Source organism: Rhodnius prolixus, unplaced genomic scaffold, assembly GCF_049639745.1.
Source record: "Rhodnius prolixus isolate KJV_2025 unplaced genomic scaffold, Rpr scaffold_16, whole genome shotgun sequence".
Classification (NCBI taxonomy): domain Eukaryota; kingdom Metazoa; phylum Arthropoda; class Insecta; order Hemiptera; family Reduviidae; genus Rhodnius; species Rhodnius prolixus.
In genome coordinates, this window is record NW_027411616.1 from 2,072,804 (window position 1) to 2,089,900 (window position 17,097).

A 17,097-nucleotide genomic window follows, 5' to 3' on the forward strand; every position below is an offset into this window, starting at 1 on the left:
TTAATTTCATTGGACAAATAAGAGAGAGGAATTCATTTTTAAAATAAGGCAATTAATTTTGTTAATTATTATAAGCTGACCAACATAAAATTATTACTTTGTCTTTTATTTGTAACTAGAAAATAAATTTAAATTTTATATACGAAACGAATTCTAAGATTCTAAAATAGGTTATTAATAAGAAATATAATATTAAGTGATATTTCCTAAAAAAGTGATATTTCCGAAAGATTTGAGCAAACACTCGATAAAGTAATAGTAAAGCAGGGTGATCTACTAGCTACTAGTGTTTTCCATGGCACCCTGTCAAAGGTTTTCAAAAAATTAGCTGGCAGGATCGATAATAATACAATAAATAGATCTCATCGAACTAATTTCATATTTGCAGATAATGAATTGCTTTTTTCAAAACCTTAAACTTGAACTTTTTATTAAAAGTTAGCACAAAAAGAAAAAAACGGACTAGCAGTGATTGTGGATCAGTTTGTAAAACAGAGGAGGATTCTTTATGATTACATTCGGTCGTTTTTGGATACAAAATTAGAGATTCTGCCAAGTAAGCTTGATTGTAAAGTAATGGAAAACAGAGTCGATAATAATGGTTTTAAAGATTAATCAGGTGTACAAAAAAAGAAAAAATTTTGGACCTAAAATCAGAGAATAAGCTTTAGTCAATTCACTTATGAGGCATGTTTTTTAAATACCGTTATGAAATCTGGCCGCTGCAGCACTGCGTTAAATTTTGATTTGACATTTGGCGCAAGCGCGCTACGTGCCTACATCTGTCAGGAAGAAACGAAACGCTATTACGGAAACATTCGACCGTATATACATTTGTTTGCATAAAGTGCCTTCGCCGATTGCGATTCCCGCCGCCTGTGAAATACTCGCTGTGATTCGTTTTCTTAGTGCTGCTAAAGGTGTGAAAGCGGCTGATATTCATCGTGAAATCAGTAAAGTTTGTGGAGAAAACATATGAGCAGTGGAATGATACGGAAATGTTGACTGAAGTGCACGAAAACAATCTTTAGCCAGTAGGGGAGGTGATGATTTTTTAAGCCAAATTGTCAAAGGCGATGAAACTGGGTGGAATACGTTACACCAAAATCGAAGCAGCAATTCATGGAATGGAGACATTCAACATCACCCAAGAAAGTGAAGTTCAAACAATTACTGCTCGGAAAATCATGTGCATTATGTTTTGGGACAGGAAGGACGTGTTGCTTGTGGATTTTTTGCCTCGAGACCTTAAAAAAAACTGCGCCGTGCAATTCAAAACAGAAGGCGTGGTATGCTGAGTAAGGGGATCGTTTTTCTCCATGACAATGCCCGTCCACAGACGTCCACAAACTCAAGATCTCATCGGACCCTCCCTCCGTACAGTCCCGATCTAGCGCCCAGTGACTAGCACCTGGTTTTGCACTCGAGGATTCATCTGGGTGGTCAGTGCCACGTTGACGTAAAAACGACCGCGTTGCAGTGGTTGCCAAATCAGGCGGCAGACTTCTTTGAGGATGGGATTCAAAAACTGGTTGTACAATAAGTGCCTTAATATTAGTGGCAATTATGTAAAAAAGTAGGTTAAGGTACAGGCTTTCATATAAAAATAAAATTAAGAAAAGTATAATTCTTTTTCTTATATTTCAAAACGGTACTTACTTAAAAAACACTCCTCACATATATCATTTAGCGTTCTTGAACATCATTATGTTGGTAGCGATTGGGCGAGTTTGTCTTTGGACCCAATTTGAGATTTTTCGCTGATGGCTAGCCATACAACGACCTAGGTACACTTGGACATATCGGACCTTTACATCATTATGTAGGTAGCAAAAGCGGCATTGTGCTATAGGGGAACCCTTCAGAGAAAAATTATCTTTTTTTAAAGTTTTCTGTTACTCAATTAGAAACCATACGTTTTCCTGGAGAACTGTTACCAATAAAATTGTTAGCTTTTTAGGTGACTAAATAGCGCAAAAAGTTTAAAGGAAATAACTGGAGCCAGATATCGTCAATACTATCAACATGGGATTCCAAATTCAAGCTTCGTGTGGATTTCATTTGTTATTAATTTCGTTAACACACTCATAAAACTTTGAAGCCTTATTTTCATAGCTTTTCGAGTAACTCTTCAAGCCAAAAAGTCTGTAATCATGAACATTTGGTAGATAAGTATAATATTATAAAAAATAAACACAAATACATGTAGGAAAAATTTATTATATAAGTACATAAATATTTATTATCATTTTTAATAAAATATACATTTTTCTTCTCAATTTATCGCATTTTCCAAGTCTTGAGTTAGGAAGCTGAATATAAGGTTCCGCATTCATACATAATATATTTGAGTGATTATTCGTTATAAGAATACAATTATAAGATTATTCACTTAACCTCACCAAATATTATTCACACTGATCCTCTCTTTAATTATTAATTATTTTTATTTTATAAAGAATTCAGCAAAATTTAAACATTAATAGAATAATGGAATACTTAAATTTTTAATTACGGAATTTCGCTAAACCTCCAAAATGAGATAAGTATTTTACACTTACTTAAAAATGCATTATTAAATGATACGATGAAATTTACGATTTTAATTAGACATTTGGTTATTTTTTTATTATTTTTTTTTTAATTTTTAATATTTGTAATACCTATGAACTTCAGCAACTTGGATTATAAAAATTAATTTAATAAAGCTTATAAATTAAATAATTAATGTAAGATGGTTGCAAAGAAATTTGATAGACAATGAGCCCGGGATAGATAAAAAATATTGCCGGTTATATTTTTATTCACTACCTTTATCTAAGTGGTTCGTAAATAGTATTTGCGGTTCTCATTCATGTTCATTAAAATTGAATATCATGGACTACAGGATAGAAAAATTAATCCAAGATGTTACCCAACTGTATTATATAAAACTTATATCAAAAATACCTTTTGTAATCTGACCGAGCTATCTTTCAATACCAATAAATTGATTAAGTAGTTACAAGAAAGCATTTTAAGGCGCGTCAACATCTGAGGTTATTGGCGCACAGAGCTTTTTCCAGTGCACTGCCGCCCTCTCTCGTTACAGACAACACTTCCCCTCACCGAACAGTGAGCTGATAGAAGCATTCACTGACCATTATTATTATTATTTTTTTTTTTTTTTTTTTTTTTTTTTTTTTTTTGGCGCATCAACAGCTGAGGTTATTAGCGCCCGGAGCTTTTTCCAGTGCACTGCCGGCCTCCGGACAGTGTTCTCTCGTTACAAACAACACTGTCCATCACCGGACAGTGAGCTGTAAGAAGCTCCTAGGAAGAGATATTATTATTATTATTATTATTATTATTATTATTATTATTATTATTATTGTATTATAATTACTAGATAAAACTAAAAACTGAATCATTTTTTTTTATTTCAGTGCAGGCACATTTTGGCAGAATATGTCAAATATTCCTAATAAAAAAAAAACACACAGTTTATCAAGAAACACGTTTGACGAAAGTAATTACTTTATATAACAGTGAAAATATATTATAACAAAAAAAAAATCCCTAAATTACAGGTATGAAGGATTGATATAAACAAAACTAGACCACACTATAACTAAGGAACAGTATTATCTAAACAAATGTTTCATTTCAAATTTTAAAAATTCTCGACATTCTGAACGAAATCACGTTTTAGTCTACCGTCAGCTGATCCTTAATTTAAACGTAGTGTTTTAAACTTGGTGTTTAAATTTATAAGAAAAATTACACTGTACAATGTAAAGATAGTTCTTTTCAAAATATTGGGAACCTAAATAAAATTGCAATATTATTTTAAAATATTACCTCTTTACATAAATACAAGATGTTACTAATCAACACATTGTGAAAAATTCATTAACTCACTTCTGTGAATTCATAAAAACATCTAAAATAGTAATTCCAAATTTAAAACAGAATCGCCCTTCAACAGCTGGAAAATTTGATGAAATTATGCAAGCTCTTTAAAACATCGCCAACATTATTTTTAAAAATAATGGAAATCTTAATTGGACCCTAATATGCAGTGTAGTGTAACTATCGAGTTAAAATTTTAGTAATAATTTTTTTAATACCAGAATAAAATATGAGTTGGAGCTAAAAACTGAGAAGATATTGAGAAGTACTCGCAACTAAATAATTGGAACTGAAGATAAACCTCATTTTGTTGGATGTGAGACGTAAGCTTTGCATTAAATATGAGAGAAAATAGCTGAAACGAAGCTGTATATGCCGCAAGGGTGTCGCAGTTAGGAGTACAAATAGAAGGAAATTTGGTACATTTGTCGAGAGTAAATGAGCAGTTTAGCTACAATGGAGCTATGAAAACAGAACCAAAAACAATGAAAATGGGCTTTTGGCTTTGGAACCGCTTCAGCTCTCTCTTAATGAAGAGAGAACCAACCAACTCCGGTGGCGAAGCTAAGGGGATAGGTCAAAAATATTCAGAGGAGTTTAATTAAAACAGATGTAAGTTAAGGCGTTTTATTACAATTTTGATCCTCTAAAACCGATGCGACTAAACATCGACAGAGCTGCTTTAAGATTAGTGTTGATGTTAGTTTCAGGAAATACTGAATAGAAATTAAAGAAGAGTTAAATCGCATTATGTTGTTACCACACTGCATAATGCTCAGGTTCCTAGCACCGTCAGGATCAACAGTAAAAATAATCAGAAGTGCCTGAGTTACCCCTTAATGCACAGTTTTTTTGAAAAAAACCGCTATATTTTATATTTGAATAAGTAAGTGTTATAGCTTACAATCCCATGTAAATGATAAATATCTATAAAACGATTGCTTTTCTTTGCTTTCACATTATTTTCAATTCTCGATTATATTCGAGAGTGAAAAATTATAGTAGCATAAAGTGCAACGCCGCTCGAATTATCTCGAGTGTGAACAGTTTGGCCAGTTTAGCGCGCTCGAGTTAACTCGAGCGTGCACGTTAAGGGGTTAATTGAAGATCAGCAATGATCATTAGAAACTTTTTATTTAAATGTCAGTGTGCCACTGCGTCAGTATGTGAATAGCAAATATAAATTGAAATTCGGGCCATTTTAACAATTAATTTGAGTAGAATAAATGTGAAATTAAGAATTACAATAAAAAAATTTAAAGAATAAAAATCACTGCCCTGAGTTCTGTCACTAAGAATTTAAGTTACCTAGGCAAAAAGGCTAGTGGATTTTACATCAGAGATTATGTAAGTTGCCACTTCAAGGTATCCCGTGACTTAATTTTTAAGCAAATTAATTTCTTCTCCAAAAGCAGCCTAAGAAAGCTGAATCAGGAATGTATGTAAACTTCGATATCGCATGGAGGTACTAAAAATGTAAAAGGCGAAGTACAGCACAGACAAGAAACTTTAGCGGACTCTGCTTGCAAAGTAAACAACTTATTACAGAAAAATAAAATTGCCGCTTATTTAAATAAACTTCTAGTTTGGTACAATCAAATTTACTATTACGAAAAATTTACTAAGTTTATTAAAAATTGAAAAACCATAAAAAGAAAATTGGGATTTTTCATTCTAGCAGCTCATTAGGGCCACGTTCTCTTAAACAATTGATTATGTTAAAAGGAAATTTCTTAGGACCTGAACTTAAAACTCATCATGTCTCATAAGTACTTCCCCAAAATCTGTAGCCTGAGAGCCAACAAACAGATCATATTTATCTACGATTTCAGTTTTGGTCAATTTATTATCATTATTGCGATCAGCTTCATAAATAAGATGCCTAGCTTCTGCATCTGATTGATCATAATCAGTTGGTGAGATCCAATTTTTTACCTGAACAAAGAAAAAATTACATGAAATTAGTATTTTTGTTAATATCAATGACCTACGCAGTTCGACTTTTTTTTGCTAAGCTATATTCTCTACGAGGGTCGTTTGAAAAGTCCGTGCAAAGTCAGAGAGATAGCACTACTGGCGCGTATCGAGGTTATGTTTAGTTAGTAGCATCTCTTGGAAGAACACACACCAAGTTTCAGCCAGATCGGTCTATTTCTTTGTGTTTGGCATTCGTTTGAATCGAGGAAGTCGAGTGATTTTCTCACGCTTGACCAAAAACGAAATCGTGTTAAGTGTTGCAAGGACGGTTTGCAGCTGTTCCAGAAGAATCCGCATGACTTTAAGCGTCGTTTCGTCACTGTGGATGAAACATGGATACATCACTACACTCCTGAGACCAAAGAACAATCTAAACAATGGGTTACCAAGGGGGAATATGCGCCAAAAAAAGGCGAAGACCGTTCCTTCGGCCGGAAAGATTATGGCGACTGTCTTTTGGGATTCGCAAGGAATAATCCTCATCGACTATCTGGAAAAGGGTAAAACTATTACAGGTGCATATTATTCATCGTTATTGGACCGTTTGAAAACCGAGCTGCAAGAAAAACGCCCACGATTGGCCCACAAAAAAGTCCTTTTCCATCACGACAACGCACCAGCTCACACCTCAGCAGTTGTGGTCGCAAAATTAATGGAAATAGGGTTCCAACTCGTTTCACATCCCCCCTATTCTCCAGACTTGGCTCCCTCGGACTACTATTTGTTCCCCAATATGAAGAAATGGCTGGCGGGAAAAAGATTTTATTCAAACAAGGAGGTGATTGCAGAAACGAATGGCTATTTTTCAGACTTGGACAAATCCTATTATTCGGAAAGGATCAACAAACTAGAGCAGCGTTGGACGAAGTGTATAAGCCTAAAAGGAGACTATGTTGAAAAATAAAAAAGGTTTACCCCCAAAAATTAAGTAGTTTTTATTTTTGCACGGACTTTTCAAACAACCCTCGTATTTTGGGTTTTTAATCATTCAGCTCTCTTTGTGATACTATGATCTGATTTGCCGATATTTGTGAAAGTTCATAAGTGATGATTGACACTAAAATGGGCCAAATTAGCCACGCCAATTTTAAAATTTATTTATATTTTTTAGTCCTTTAACTTCATCCGTTAGAGAAGCAATTAGAAAATTTGTTTTTAAATGCCAGTGAAAACTAACCTGCACTTTGTCACAGTCATTAAAAATCCAATTCAGCTATTAGCAGTATATTAATGCTTATTCAAATTGCTTTGAATCCGAACCATTCAAATGAATTTCTGCGCCACATTTTCCACCACAAAACACCACTTCGGAGTTACCACCTTTCTCACCTAGGTAGCTCATATAAATCTATACCCAACCGCCAGGAAATCTTTATAAGAGTTTTCAAGGGAATGACAATAAATATATGATAAGCCACATTCCGCCCCTTGTCCCAAGAAATGATAAAAATAACTTCTGCATTCCTAGGAGTATTGAGTCAATAATGGAAGTATCAATCTTGAGTACAGTGTTTAGTCTGGAATATTCGCCGGGACGCAAAATTCCTTAGGATTTTACCAATTTATTGAATTCAGAGGATAACAAAAAAAATGTATTTACCTCTTCTTCGCTTAAAAATCCATCGCCATCTTTGTCACGATCTTTGGAAAAGTGCGCTATTTCATTTTTCACCCAATCAGGTATCTCATCTTCATCATTTTCCTTTTGATAAGCGTCACCTTGACAAACATTCCAACAATTAATGTGTTGTAAAAAAAAAATTTAAAAAAATCCCATGACAAAAAAATTTACTTCACATACCTATGTATTCTTCTAAAGAAACTTTACCATCCTTATCTTTGTCAACATCTTCAACAGTTTCAACAACTAGTAAGTTCATCATCCTGGGCGTTTCCTCAGGATGTAGGAAAGCGGTAAATTCATCTTTAGTTAACTGATCGTCACTATTCAGATCAGCCAATGACCAACGCCTCAGGTCACGATCAAACATATTTTTATGTGACATGCCATTTTCTTCCCTGCTGAGCTCACTCGAACTCATATCTAAAACATTTTTAAAAAACCTTATTATGAAACTTTTTTTTTTAATTTGACTTATAAGATGACTGAAAAATTGTTAGTTGACCCTCAGCAACAAAGAAATAAGCGCCAAAAAAATATCTTTCCAGAAGTAGTTTCAATGTCGTTATTTTGAAAGCATTGTCTATTTAAAATGTAAAGAACCTCTGTGAACCCAAAGTTTTTAAAATAGATTTTTAAGGGTTTTGAAAGTTTCTGGAAAACGGCTTTATCGATTATTTCTAAAGTTAGAAGAAAGATAAAAATAGAAATACTTATCAATTAATTTTATTCTGAACAAAAAATGTGGGTACAGGATTCTGGATGCATGTGTCCATAGTTGTCTTGAACTACAGAGCAAATAAAAACTTTCTATCCCTCAATACCCAGCGTAAATCAGTCCAATTATACCCGACATCCGAATAATCATATGTGATGTAAGGATATTGTTCACAAACCAACCATGGAAAAAAAGAAAAATCTGTCCAAAATGTACAACAACCACCTTAACAAAAATTTTCAGCTTGTGAAGTTAATTAAGGTTAAGTTAAAAGTTAAGTGTGCTTGATTAAACTACAAAAGGTACACAAATCAGCGAGTACCCAATATTTCGTTCATTCTTCAGCCCGTAATTTCAGACAGGAATGTACGAAAAAGCTTATGTGTTTATTCAAATTTGATTTTAACTTATTCCCTATCCTTCTGAACGGATTTCTAATTGGGACATTCTCTAACATTCGCGTTTGAACAATGTTTTATGAATCCTTGCGCAAGATATTGTAAAGTTTTTCTTGTCCTTTTACTAAGAAAACTTTAACAATACAACTAGTGCCTCCCACTAGTTATTTTAATAATATGTGGGTTTGATAAATAATAAAACTCGCTAAAGTTGTAAGTAATAACCTGATTTATTAACACATTACCTTTACTAACATTAACATTTACTAGCAACTAACGCTATTCATTACAGTCACCATTTAAAACAGTCACAACAGTTTACTGTTACTTACTCACTACGTAACGCCACAAAACTGTTCCACGACTGACCACTGGTCCCGCACTGCCCCGAATTGCGCTAGACTCAACCGCCTTTCTAGGCCTTTCTTTTTCGGCTCAGGTAGAGACCGGCCTTTTGTTCACACAGTGGCGGCATGTTACCGACTTTGGTCGCTCAACCCCTAGAACAATCTAGGCCTTTCTTCTCTGCCCAGGTCAACTTCGTTACAATATTAAACAAAGCTCTTCTCACTAACTGACTAACCGCCCGACTAGCTAACTTTAAAGCACTCCGTAACACTTACTCTCTCAAAACTGTCACTTCCAAAGTCTCTCTCCAAACTAACTTTCCAAGACTAACTCAAACTCACTCAAAAACTCTAATAACTAACTTCTCCAGCTGTGTCTGCCTCCTTTTAACTGCGACTGCCCCACTCCGTCTGTGTCACGCCCACCGGCTGGTCACTGGCTGAGGAAAACACATGCTGCCACCACCCCAACTGGGGCCGCCCTCCTCCAACCTTCTGTCACACTCAAACTCCGTCTGCCTTGCTCCCACCTGCCGCTCATTGGCTGGAAAACACATACTGCCACCACCCCCAACTGGGGCCGCCTCCTCCAATTGTCTGTCTCACTCCTACCTGTCAATCACTGGCTGGGAAAACACATACTGCCACCACCCCAACTGGAGCCTTTCTCTTAGCTGGCTTTTACACAGCGGTGGTCCGTTACAGGCTACGGTCACTAAACCCCTAGAACAATCTAGGCCTTTCTTTTTCGGCTCAGGTAGAGACCGGCCTTTTGTTCACACAGTGGCGGCATGTTACCGACTTTGGTCGCTCAACCCCTAGAACAATCTAGGCCTTTCTTCTCTGCCCAGGTCAACTTCGTTACAATATTAAACACACCCAAAAAATACACTGTACTTATGAAAATTAACACCAATATCATGCCAGTAATTTTAGTGCATTGCTTTATCATTAATAATTTAGAATTTATTAGATATCATAGACTCTTCTTATGTTGACTACTTTCATGCAAAATGAATTTTTTGCTAAAATATTAATAAAATTTACATTGCAGTTTCATAAAAAGTAAAACACAGAAATTTTGTCTGGGCTCTATTCAAAATTATTATTATTATTTATCTCTGTTATCTGCCAGTTCTAAATAACCATTCAACTCGCATAACAAAATACAAAAAGGGAAAGTTAGATTTGGTCTATTACTATCAGAATCAGTCACTGAAAATATAATATGAAACAAACTTCAACCAGGCAGCATTACGAGTATACAAATTTCTCACAGCAAACAACAGACAGATAACTGCCCAGCGCGCCATCATACGAATTTCAGCCCATTACCATACGTAGTCATTTCGTTACTAGCAAGTTAAGGTATTTGCGTATATGTACATATCCAGCACTGGAGTAGTCTAAGATCCTCACAAATGCTTATACTTTTTGTTTTGTTTTCTGTTAATAAAAAATTAATTATTAAAAAAAAATATTAACAAACCTTTCATAAAACCATAGACTTGATCACTATACTCCTCCCAACTAATTTTTTCCTTATTATATGGATTGAATGACTTCCAAGTTCTATCGACATTATCTCTAACATATTTCTGTTGAGTAAAGTGTATCCATTCTTTTAATTCAGGATGAGAAACATATCCATCAGAATCTGAATCTATTTTGTCTACAATTAAGCTGTGACATAATTAATTAAATCAAAAGTTCGTATGAAAAGTGAAATTCTTAATTAATTTCTTCATTAAAATCTTACCCTAAGCGTCTTCGGCTTTCTTCAGGGGAAAGTTGGTCAAATGTTTTTGCTTCTTCTCCTAAGAAAGCGTCATGGTCATACTCAGTATGGTGTTGATCTCCATCATAATGCTGGTGATTACTCAAATTCTAAAAAAAATAATAAAATAATTTAAATAAAGTTGTAAAGTTTTTTAAATTTTTAAATTTTTTTTTTTTAAAGACAGCTCACAGTGCTGCGACAGAACTTTATATTGTTCCTTCTAAAGTTCAATAGATCGATTTCTTTACGTACTGTACAAGTTGTCTGAATAGGGAGGATCAGTAGAAGAGAAATTTACGCCACATATTAATGGTACATAGGGTTTGTCCGATCCCCGAATAAGTTTAAATTTAAAGATGTTCGCGCTCTCTTACTAGTGACTCGTCCACGACCAGACAGTTGGAAGGCTGTGGGAAATAAGAGGGGATCCAGCTCGTGCTGAGAGCTTTCCGTGTCGTTTCGTCTGGCGGAGTCTCGTGGCAGCCATGTTTGACCCCAGTGGAGTCGAGCGCCAGTTACTACGTGATCGGGACATAACAGCCAGGGTCCATGTCAGCAACTTTCCTAAGTGTCAGCCTATGTATTAATTATAAAAAGAACTAAAACTGCATGTCATTTCTAAGTCAGGGGCCAGCGTCGGTCAATCATAGAAGAATCAGTTATTATGTGTTTTATTTATAAAGAGAGCAAAACTGTAAATCTTAATAATTATGTTTTCGGTCTAGATCCTTTATTGTACTCCTTAACAAAAACTTACATTTTTAAAAGTTAAGTATAAGGGTTGATTAAACGCCAAAAGTACACAAATCAGCAGACCCAACATTTCAATCATACTTTTTCTATCATATTTCTTAGAATATTTTAGATGTCACAGACCCTTGTGCTGGCCTTTTATCACCCATAAATATTTTTCTGTTAGAATAATAAAAAATGTATCTCATTATCATAGTTAGTATTAAAAAGGCATTTCATTTTAACTCTATTCCAAGTTATTCTTGTGATTTATCTTTATCCTAAATAATCATCACATTCATGCGCACATTAAGGAAGAAAACGTGAAAGTTAGAGTTGGTCTTTTACTGTTGTAATTTGAATTACGGAGTTAAAACGAAATTTCAGTCATGAATTCGTCTTACGTGAGAAAAATTACATAGTTAATAACAAATAAGTAATATTTGTAAATATAATTCGTTAATTTTCAAACTTTAATTTATTGTAGCCCTTTACTTGTAAAGAAGTTTTATAACCAACTAAAAATATGCATATCTATGTTGTAATTGACATATATAACATTGTGGGGAGAACTCCTAGATTAATTATGTAATTGAAGAAAAATATATTAATATTTAATATTAACAAACTAGATTAATTATTAATGCATAAAGTAAAGTAACAATCAGTTAAATAGAACAATGAACTTAAACCGACGATTGTTACTTCCTTCAGCTGTGTTAAATCAGATGTTAAAAACAAAATAAAATCGGTATGTACGTTGGTATATGCATTTTTAATTTTTAACGTAAAACAATTATATTTTTCATTAATAAGTTGGTGGGAAGAAGACGGAGAGTGGAGAAATGTTGTGGAATTAAGTGATGAATAATTACAATCCATTAAGAGGGATAATAGAAAGAAAATTGCAATTACGAGTACATTCCAATTAGAGCAGTAAGATAAATTTTGATAACACTACTTCCTCTTAGGAGATGAAAGAGAAAACAAGCTGTGATCACAATAACTTCTAAAGAGGGGAAAGAAAAATTATTTGCAATTACAGTTCTTCTCCGTGTTTTTGACGATCAACCCTTATACAACTGTCCGGCAGGACAGTTTTAATGTATGTACTTCTGTACCTATTGTAAATAGAAAATTATTTTGTTTGACCAATCTCTGAGTATTTCTGAGTGTTGGGCCCTTACACCTTTAACTAGCCCTCCCATTTTAATTTGATATTATCCTCCCTCTCTCAAGATTTTTTAGGGTTGCTGCCTAGAAGTAGAAAAGCAAAAGAAAAAACCAAAAAGCTAAAGAGCTTTTTCAAAAGAACAATGTGAAAACAATCACACTGTCGAACACTTAGCTTCACTTTTAAAGTGTAGCAGAGCTTCACTTTTAAAGTGTAGCAGCATGCACAGTGTATCAGCGAGGCACAGCGGTTAGAAATAGATGTATTTGCTACTGAACGCTTATTCAAAGTCTAGACCTTAATTTTATTTAACGTTAAGTGAGAAATTTAAGAAAGTATGTTTAATATGTACAATACCTGATCGATAGTTGGACATAAAGCTCACCTGAAACAAGGCATTATTTTATTTTTTCTTTAATATTAATTTATAAGACTGGGGAGGGGTGAAGATCTACATTAACCTAAGCCCTAATGAGCTCATATAGCTTCCCCACTTCAACGATCTAGTATGTCGGTGGGTGAATTGTGTGGACTTGTTGAGGGTTCAAATTTTACAGTGGGTAAAACTTTAGTACGAGATTGACCCTAAATTATAAACTTTGCTCCGTTGCTATTGGGCTTTCTCCAAACAAAACTAACCAAACCCCTCTAATATTTAACTCTTGCAAGCGCATATATTTTGCAGATCCGGGTTTTCCCTTCGTTTCTGAAGCTTACAGTATGGGTCCCTATTTTGGTAACGTCACTTCTTTGTTGTTGGACTTTCTTTTGAGAAAAAGTAACCAAATCCATCCCCTTGAACTGAACATCGGGCAACTATTTCGTTATAAATCAATGTTTCACCTGCAGAACGCGCTAGTGGATACGAAGTGTGATACTAATCATAGGTATTACGGTGAAGCGAGAGTTCGGAGCGTGAATGTTGAGACTGTCAATGTAAATGCCAGTTTAACCACTTGATTTAACATTTTTATGTTTTTCTGGTAGAACTAGAAAAATATGAAAAAAGGATACTTACAGGATGTTTAATTTTATTTTCATTTTCTTCATTATTTTTTAAAATTGTTGTTGCACTGTTCGCCCACAGGAATGAGCTCCATAAGAATAGTAAAATATAGTAGAATGTCTTTTTATCCATTATAGACATCTAAAATTAAAACAAAAAATACATAAGCGATCATAATATTTATAAACAGTGCTTAAGCCGGAAAAAAAAAGGGCACAATAATACGTGTGCTCCTACAATTATATTAGACAAATTTATTTTACGAAATAATAAGCTGAAGTCAAACACATCCCCAGACCATCCATAGTGACTTCTATTAAAATTGCAACTATAATTCTTGTTCAGCAATACACGTATTAACCTGTTTATTAAAGGCAAGTTTCAAAATAATTCACAGCGGAGATAGAAGCTTCGGTTACAGTTGTCTGAAAATCCCCCTGAAAAAAATTATTCTAAGGAAATGTTTACAATAGAAGTGATAGCCTCTACATGTGTTCTCATTCGATAATGAAGTTTAAGTAATTAGTTTCGAATACTTTCAAAAATTCACATTAAGTGAAAAAAAAGATGTGAGTCAGTTTCTTGTTGATCTTTCCTTTATTGGTTACCTATTAAATTTCCAAACATTACGGTACGTATTTATGCCTTCTTCAGCGTGTTGTTGTAGACGAAGGTGTTCTACTTTAAGAGATTGTGTTGCGGGAAACTTGATCGTGTTTTCTGATTATATTCATGTATCATCATTATAAGTGACTATAATAAAATAATGGTCATGGCCTCCTCAGGGATTTCACTCCGCCACCCCTCGAGCAAAACGGCTCGCCAATTTTTAATGCTAAGGGTTCTAGCAGCGCTGTTCACGTTACCTACTTATCTGATCCTCTATCGAAAGGGTTCCCACTGGCAATTTAAACATGACATGTCTTTGGATTGGCTCACATCCTAAAAACATGTCCTGCCGGTCACACCTTGAGATCTTAATGACTTTCAACACATATGGTTTTAGAAACAATTGTCGGACTTCTTCATTATGGCACCTTCTCCAACCATCACATTCGTGAATTGATATACTGATGTATCTTCCAACACTTGACCTCACATTCTAGGTACCTTTTCAGAGTACACGTATGTACAGAATACAACCTCTACGTCAGTTTCAAATGCAAGGGTTGGTTGAATTGCGCGTATAATTCCGCCCTTGCCAACCAGAACAGAGAACAACCTAAACATAGATGAATTTCTGTACGTAGCAAACCTCTGAACTTTACCAACCACCAATGTTTTGCATGTAGAGAAAGCAATTTACAAAACCTAAATCCAACTAGCCAGATTTCAGAACAAGAAGGTATGGCAGAGTGTTGTTACATGACCTGTCATTCTTCTATTTAAAAACTGTTAAGTGTATCCAGCATACATGGTGGTGCAACCGCTATAGTATAATATATAAATTGATCTCTTAAAGAGATTGAATGAAATGAATAAAATCATTGATTTTATTTTAGTACACATATGTACACTGTTACGCAACAATACAAATATACTACAATATTTTACACTATATAATACAATTTTATTTTTTTACATTCTTTTACTTTATTGTAATAAGAGAATGTATTTCTTTTTTAACTTCCAGCACGAACATACATGTTGTTAATTGTTCACTATAGTCTGAGTCTACAATGTAGCCTAATAGCCACAATTGCTGAGACGTGACGAGAGACGCCAACATAGCTGGAACTATTCGGAATTTCGAACTGGATTGATCACATTAGAAGATTGTGCGGTTGGTTGTCGAGTAAGAAGTAAAAGAGAAGGCTTGAGCTACAGAACTGAGATAACTGCATAGATTAATGCGGAAAGTGAATCTGTACGGATGGGGTACATATCGTGTTAGGGGTTTGGATTGGAAGGACGGTATTCTCTACAGGTTAGGAAGTTAAAAGAAATCCCACAGTTCTTCATTCGTACAAATAGGCCTTAGAAGCGTTCCCTACTAGGTTAGCATGCCTTGGTTAACTGAAGTTAGTCAGTCGTTTCGTCCTAACGTAAATGTAATCGAGTGCACTTATTCGTATTTAATTTTATTTGCTTCGCGAGCACCATTTAATCAAGGTTGTCTTCCAACCTTGGAAGGAGCTACCGAGAAGGTCGCCACATTCAGGGAAGTGAGAATGATTATTCAATTACACCTTAGAATACATTACAATTACACAAATAAAAATGTTATAATGAATAAAATTTTCACAAAAAACAAAATATAAGTAACAAAGCATTAAGTTCAAGACAGAGGTCCGTGTATCAACCCAGTTGGTTCTTGGTACTTCAAGCGGAAAGTGTTCGCTTATACAACCTTTTAGTTCTTAATAATATTGTTTTATTAGTTAATCTTTTTAAAGATTTTCGAACTTAATTTTTGGTAAATTATTAAATATTGTACAATTTTTTCATCTATTTAAACTTGAACTAAACTAGTGACCGCCACTAGTTAATTAACAGGCTCGTAAATAATAAAACACGCTTAACTGTTAACAACACCGATTTATTACAAAGTACAGTAAATAAAATTTACTAACTACACGACTATTTACTGATCTAATTCACTTAAGTCAGAACAGTTCACTTTTACACACTTTTGCTCCTCTTCGCCGCTCTTTTGCTTTTAATACTGTCATAGTATGTTCTACAATTAACTAGAAGCTTACAGTATAAGCTAGGCAAAAACTACGTTACTCTACTCAGAGTGGAATGCTCCAGATCATTCAGTTCGTCCCAGCCTATTTTCGCTAGCATGACGTCAAATTGGTTCAAGAAAGTACTAAGATCAGCAAAATGAAGCCTGTTGACATCCCACAACAGCGAACTTGAACAAGCCCTTCTTAAATATGTTACTGAAATACATATATTTTCCGGAGACAATTCTGATACAAAAGAATTTTCCTCCTGTTGAAAGAATTTGACGTACATAATGACAATTCCACCAAGTCTTTTTTATTTTACATAAATATGAATATGGAACAGAATTTTCAGAGTATAATAAGCTGTAGGAAGTTATGAACATTAAATTTTTGAGATACACCTACTTTATAGAAAAAAATAAGTTTTTAAATAAATAATTTTAAAGGACTGAAACGAATAATAACTAAATTACTTACCACACAGCCAATATAAACTTCACTTACAGGTATAAAATAATACGGCTCTCCACTAATCAACGTAACAACTCCATAATAGCGCAAGATGGAAACAGCATCAACAGATTTAGTTTACTCCAGGTAGTTGAAAACCACTGGTAACAACATAAAAAAGTGATCTTTTCCACACGTCAGAAAAAAGTACTGATTTTTTGCAAAATGTTGCGTATTTTTTAACAAAATAATTTGTGAATTTTACTAATAAATTTTTCATTCTCACATCAGAAAGTTAATGAAGTTATTGTTTCTCAACATCTTTTGA

The 17,097-nt window shown here is 34.2% G+C and overlaps 1 protein-coding gene across 3 annotated transcripts; it reads right to left on the minus strand.

The window, feature by feature from the left end:
* Positions 1–4,141: 4,141 nt before the first annotated feature.
* Positions 4,142–16,937, minus strand: scf (Calumenin B scf). Of its 3 annotated transcripts, XM_074134594.1 has the most exons (8): positions 16,797–16,931; positions 13,657–13,785; positions 12,996–13,023; positions 10,712–10,839; positions 10,442–10,635; positions 7,670–7,912; positions 7,469–7,587; positions 4,142–5,826 (listed from the first exon to the last, which is right to left on the minus strand). In XM_074134594.1, exons 5-8 carry the CDS (start codon positions 10,446–10,448, stop codon positions 5,638–5,640), a joined length of 558 nt encoding a protein of 185 aa, XP_073990695.1. In that variant the 5' UTR covers positions 10,449–10,635; positions 10,712–10,839; positions 12,996–13,023; positions 13,657–13,785; positions 16,797–16,931; the 3' UTR covers positions 4,142–5,637. The 3 variants fall into 3 exon arrangements, with proteins under 3 accessions (XP_073990695.1, XP_073990694.1, XP_073990693.1); XM_074134593.1 differs by lacking the exon at positions 12,996–13,023 and having other exon boundaries at positions 16,824–16,937; XM_074134592.1 differs by lacking the exon at positions 12,996–13,023.
* Between the last annotated feature and the right edge of the window lie 160 nt (positions 16,938–17,097).

Excerpts from the sequence above, each read along its gene's own strand:
- scf (XM_074134593.1), bottom strand. The coding sequence starts at position 13,785 with ATGTCTATAATGGATAAAAAGACATTCTACTATATTTTACTATTCTTA. Across the intron at positions 7,913-10,441 it reads AGTCTATGGTTTTATGAAAG|ATATGAGTTCGAGTGAGCTC; the intron begins GTTTGTTAATAT and ends AAAATGTTTTAG. Across the intron at positions 7,588-7,669 it reads TTCTTTAGAAGAATACATAG|GTGACGCTTATCAAAAGGAA; the intron begins GTATGTGAAGTA and ends ATGTTTGTCAAG.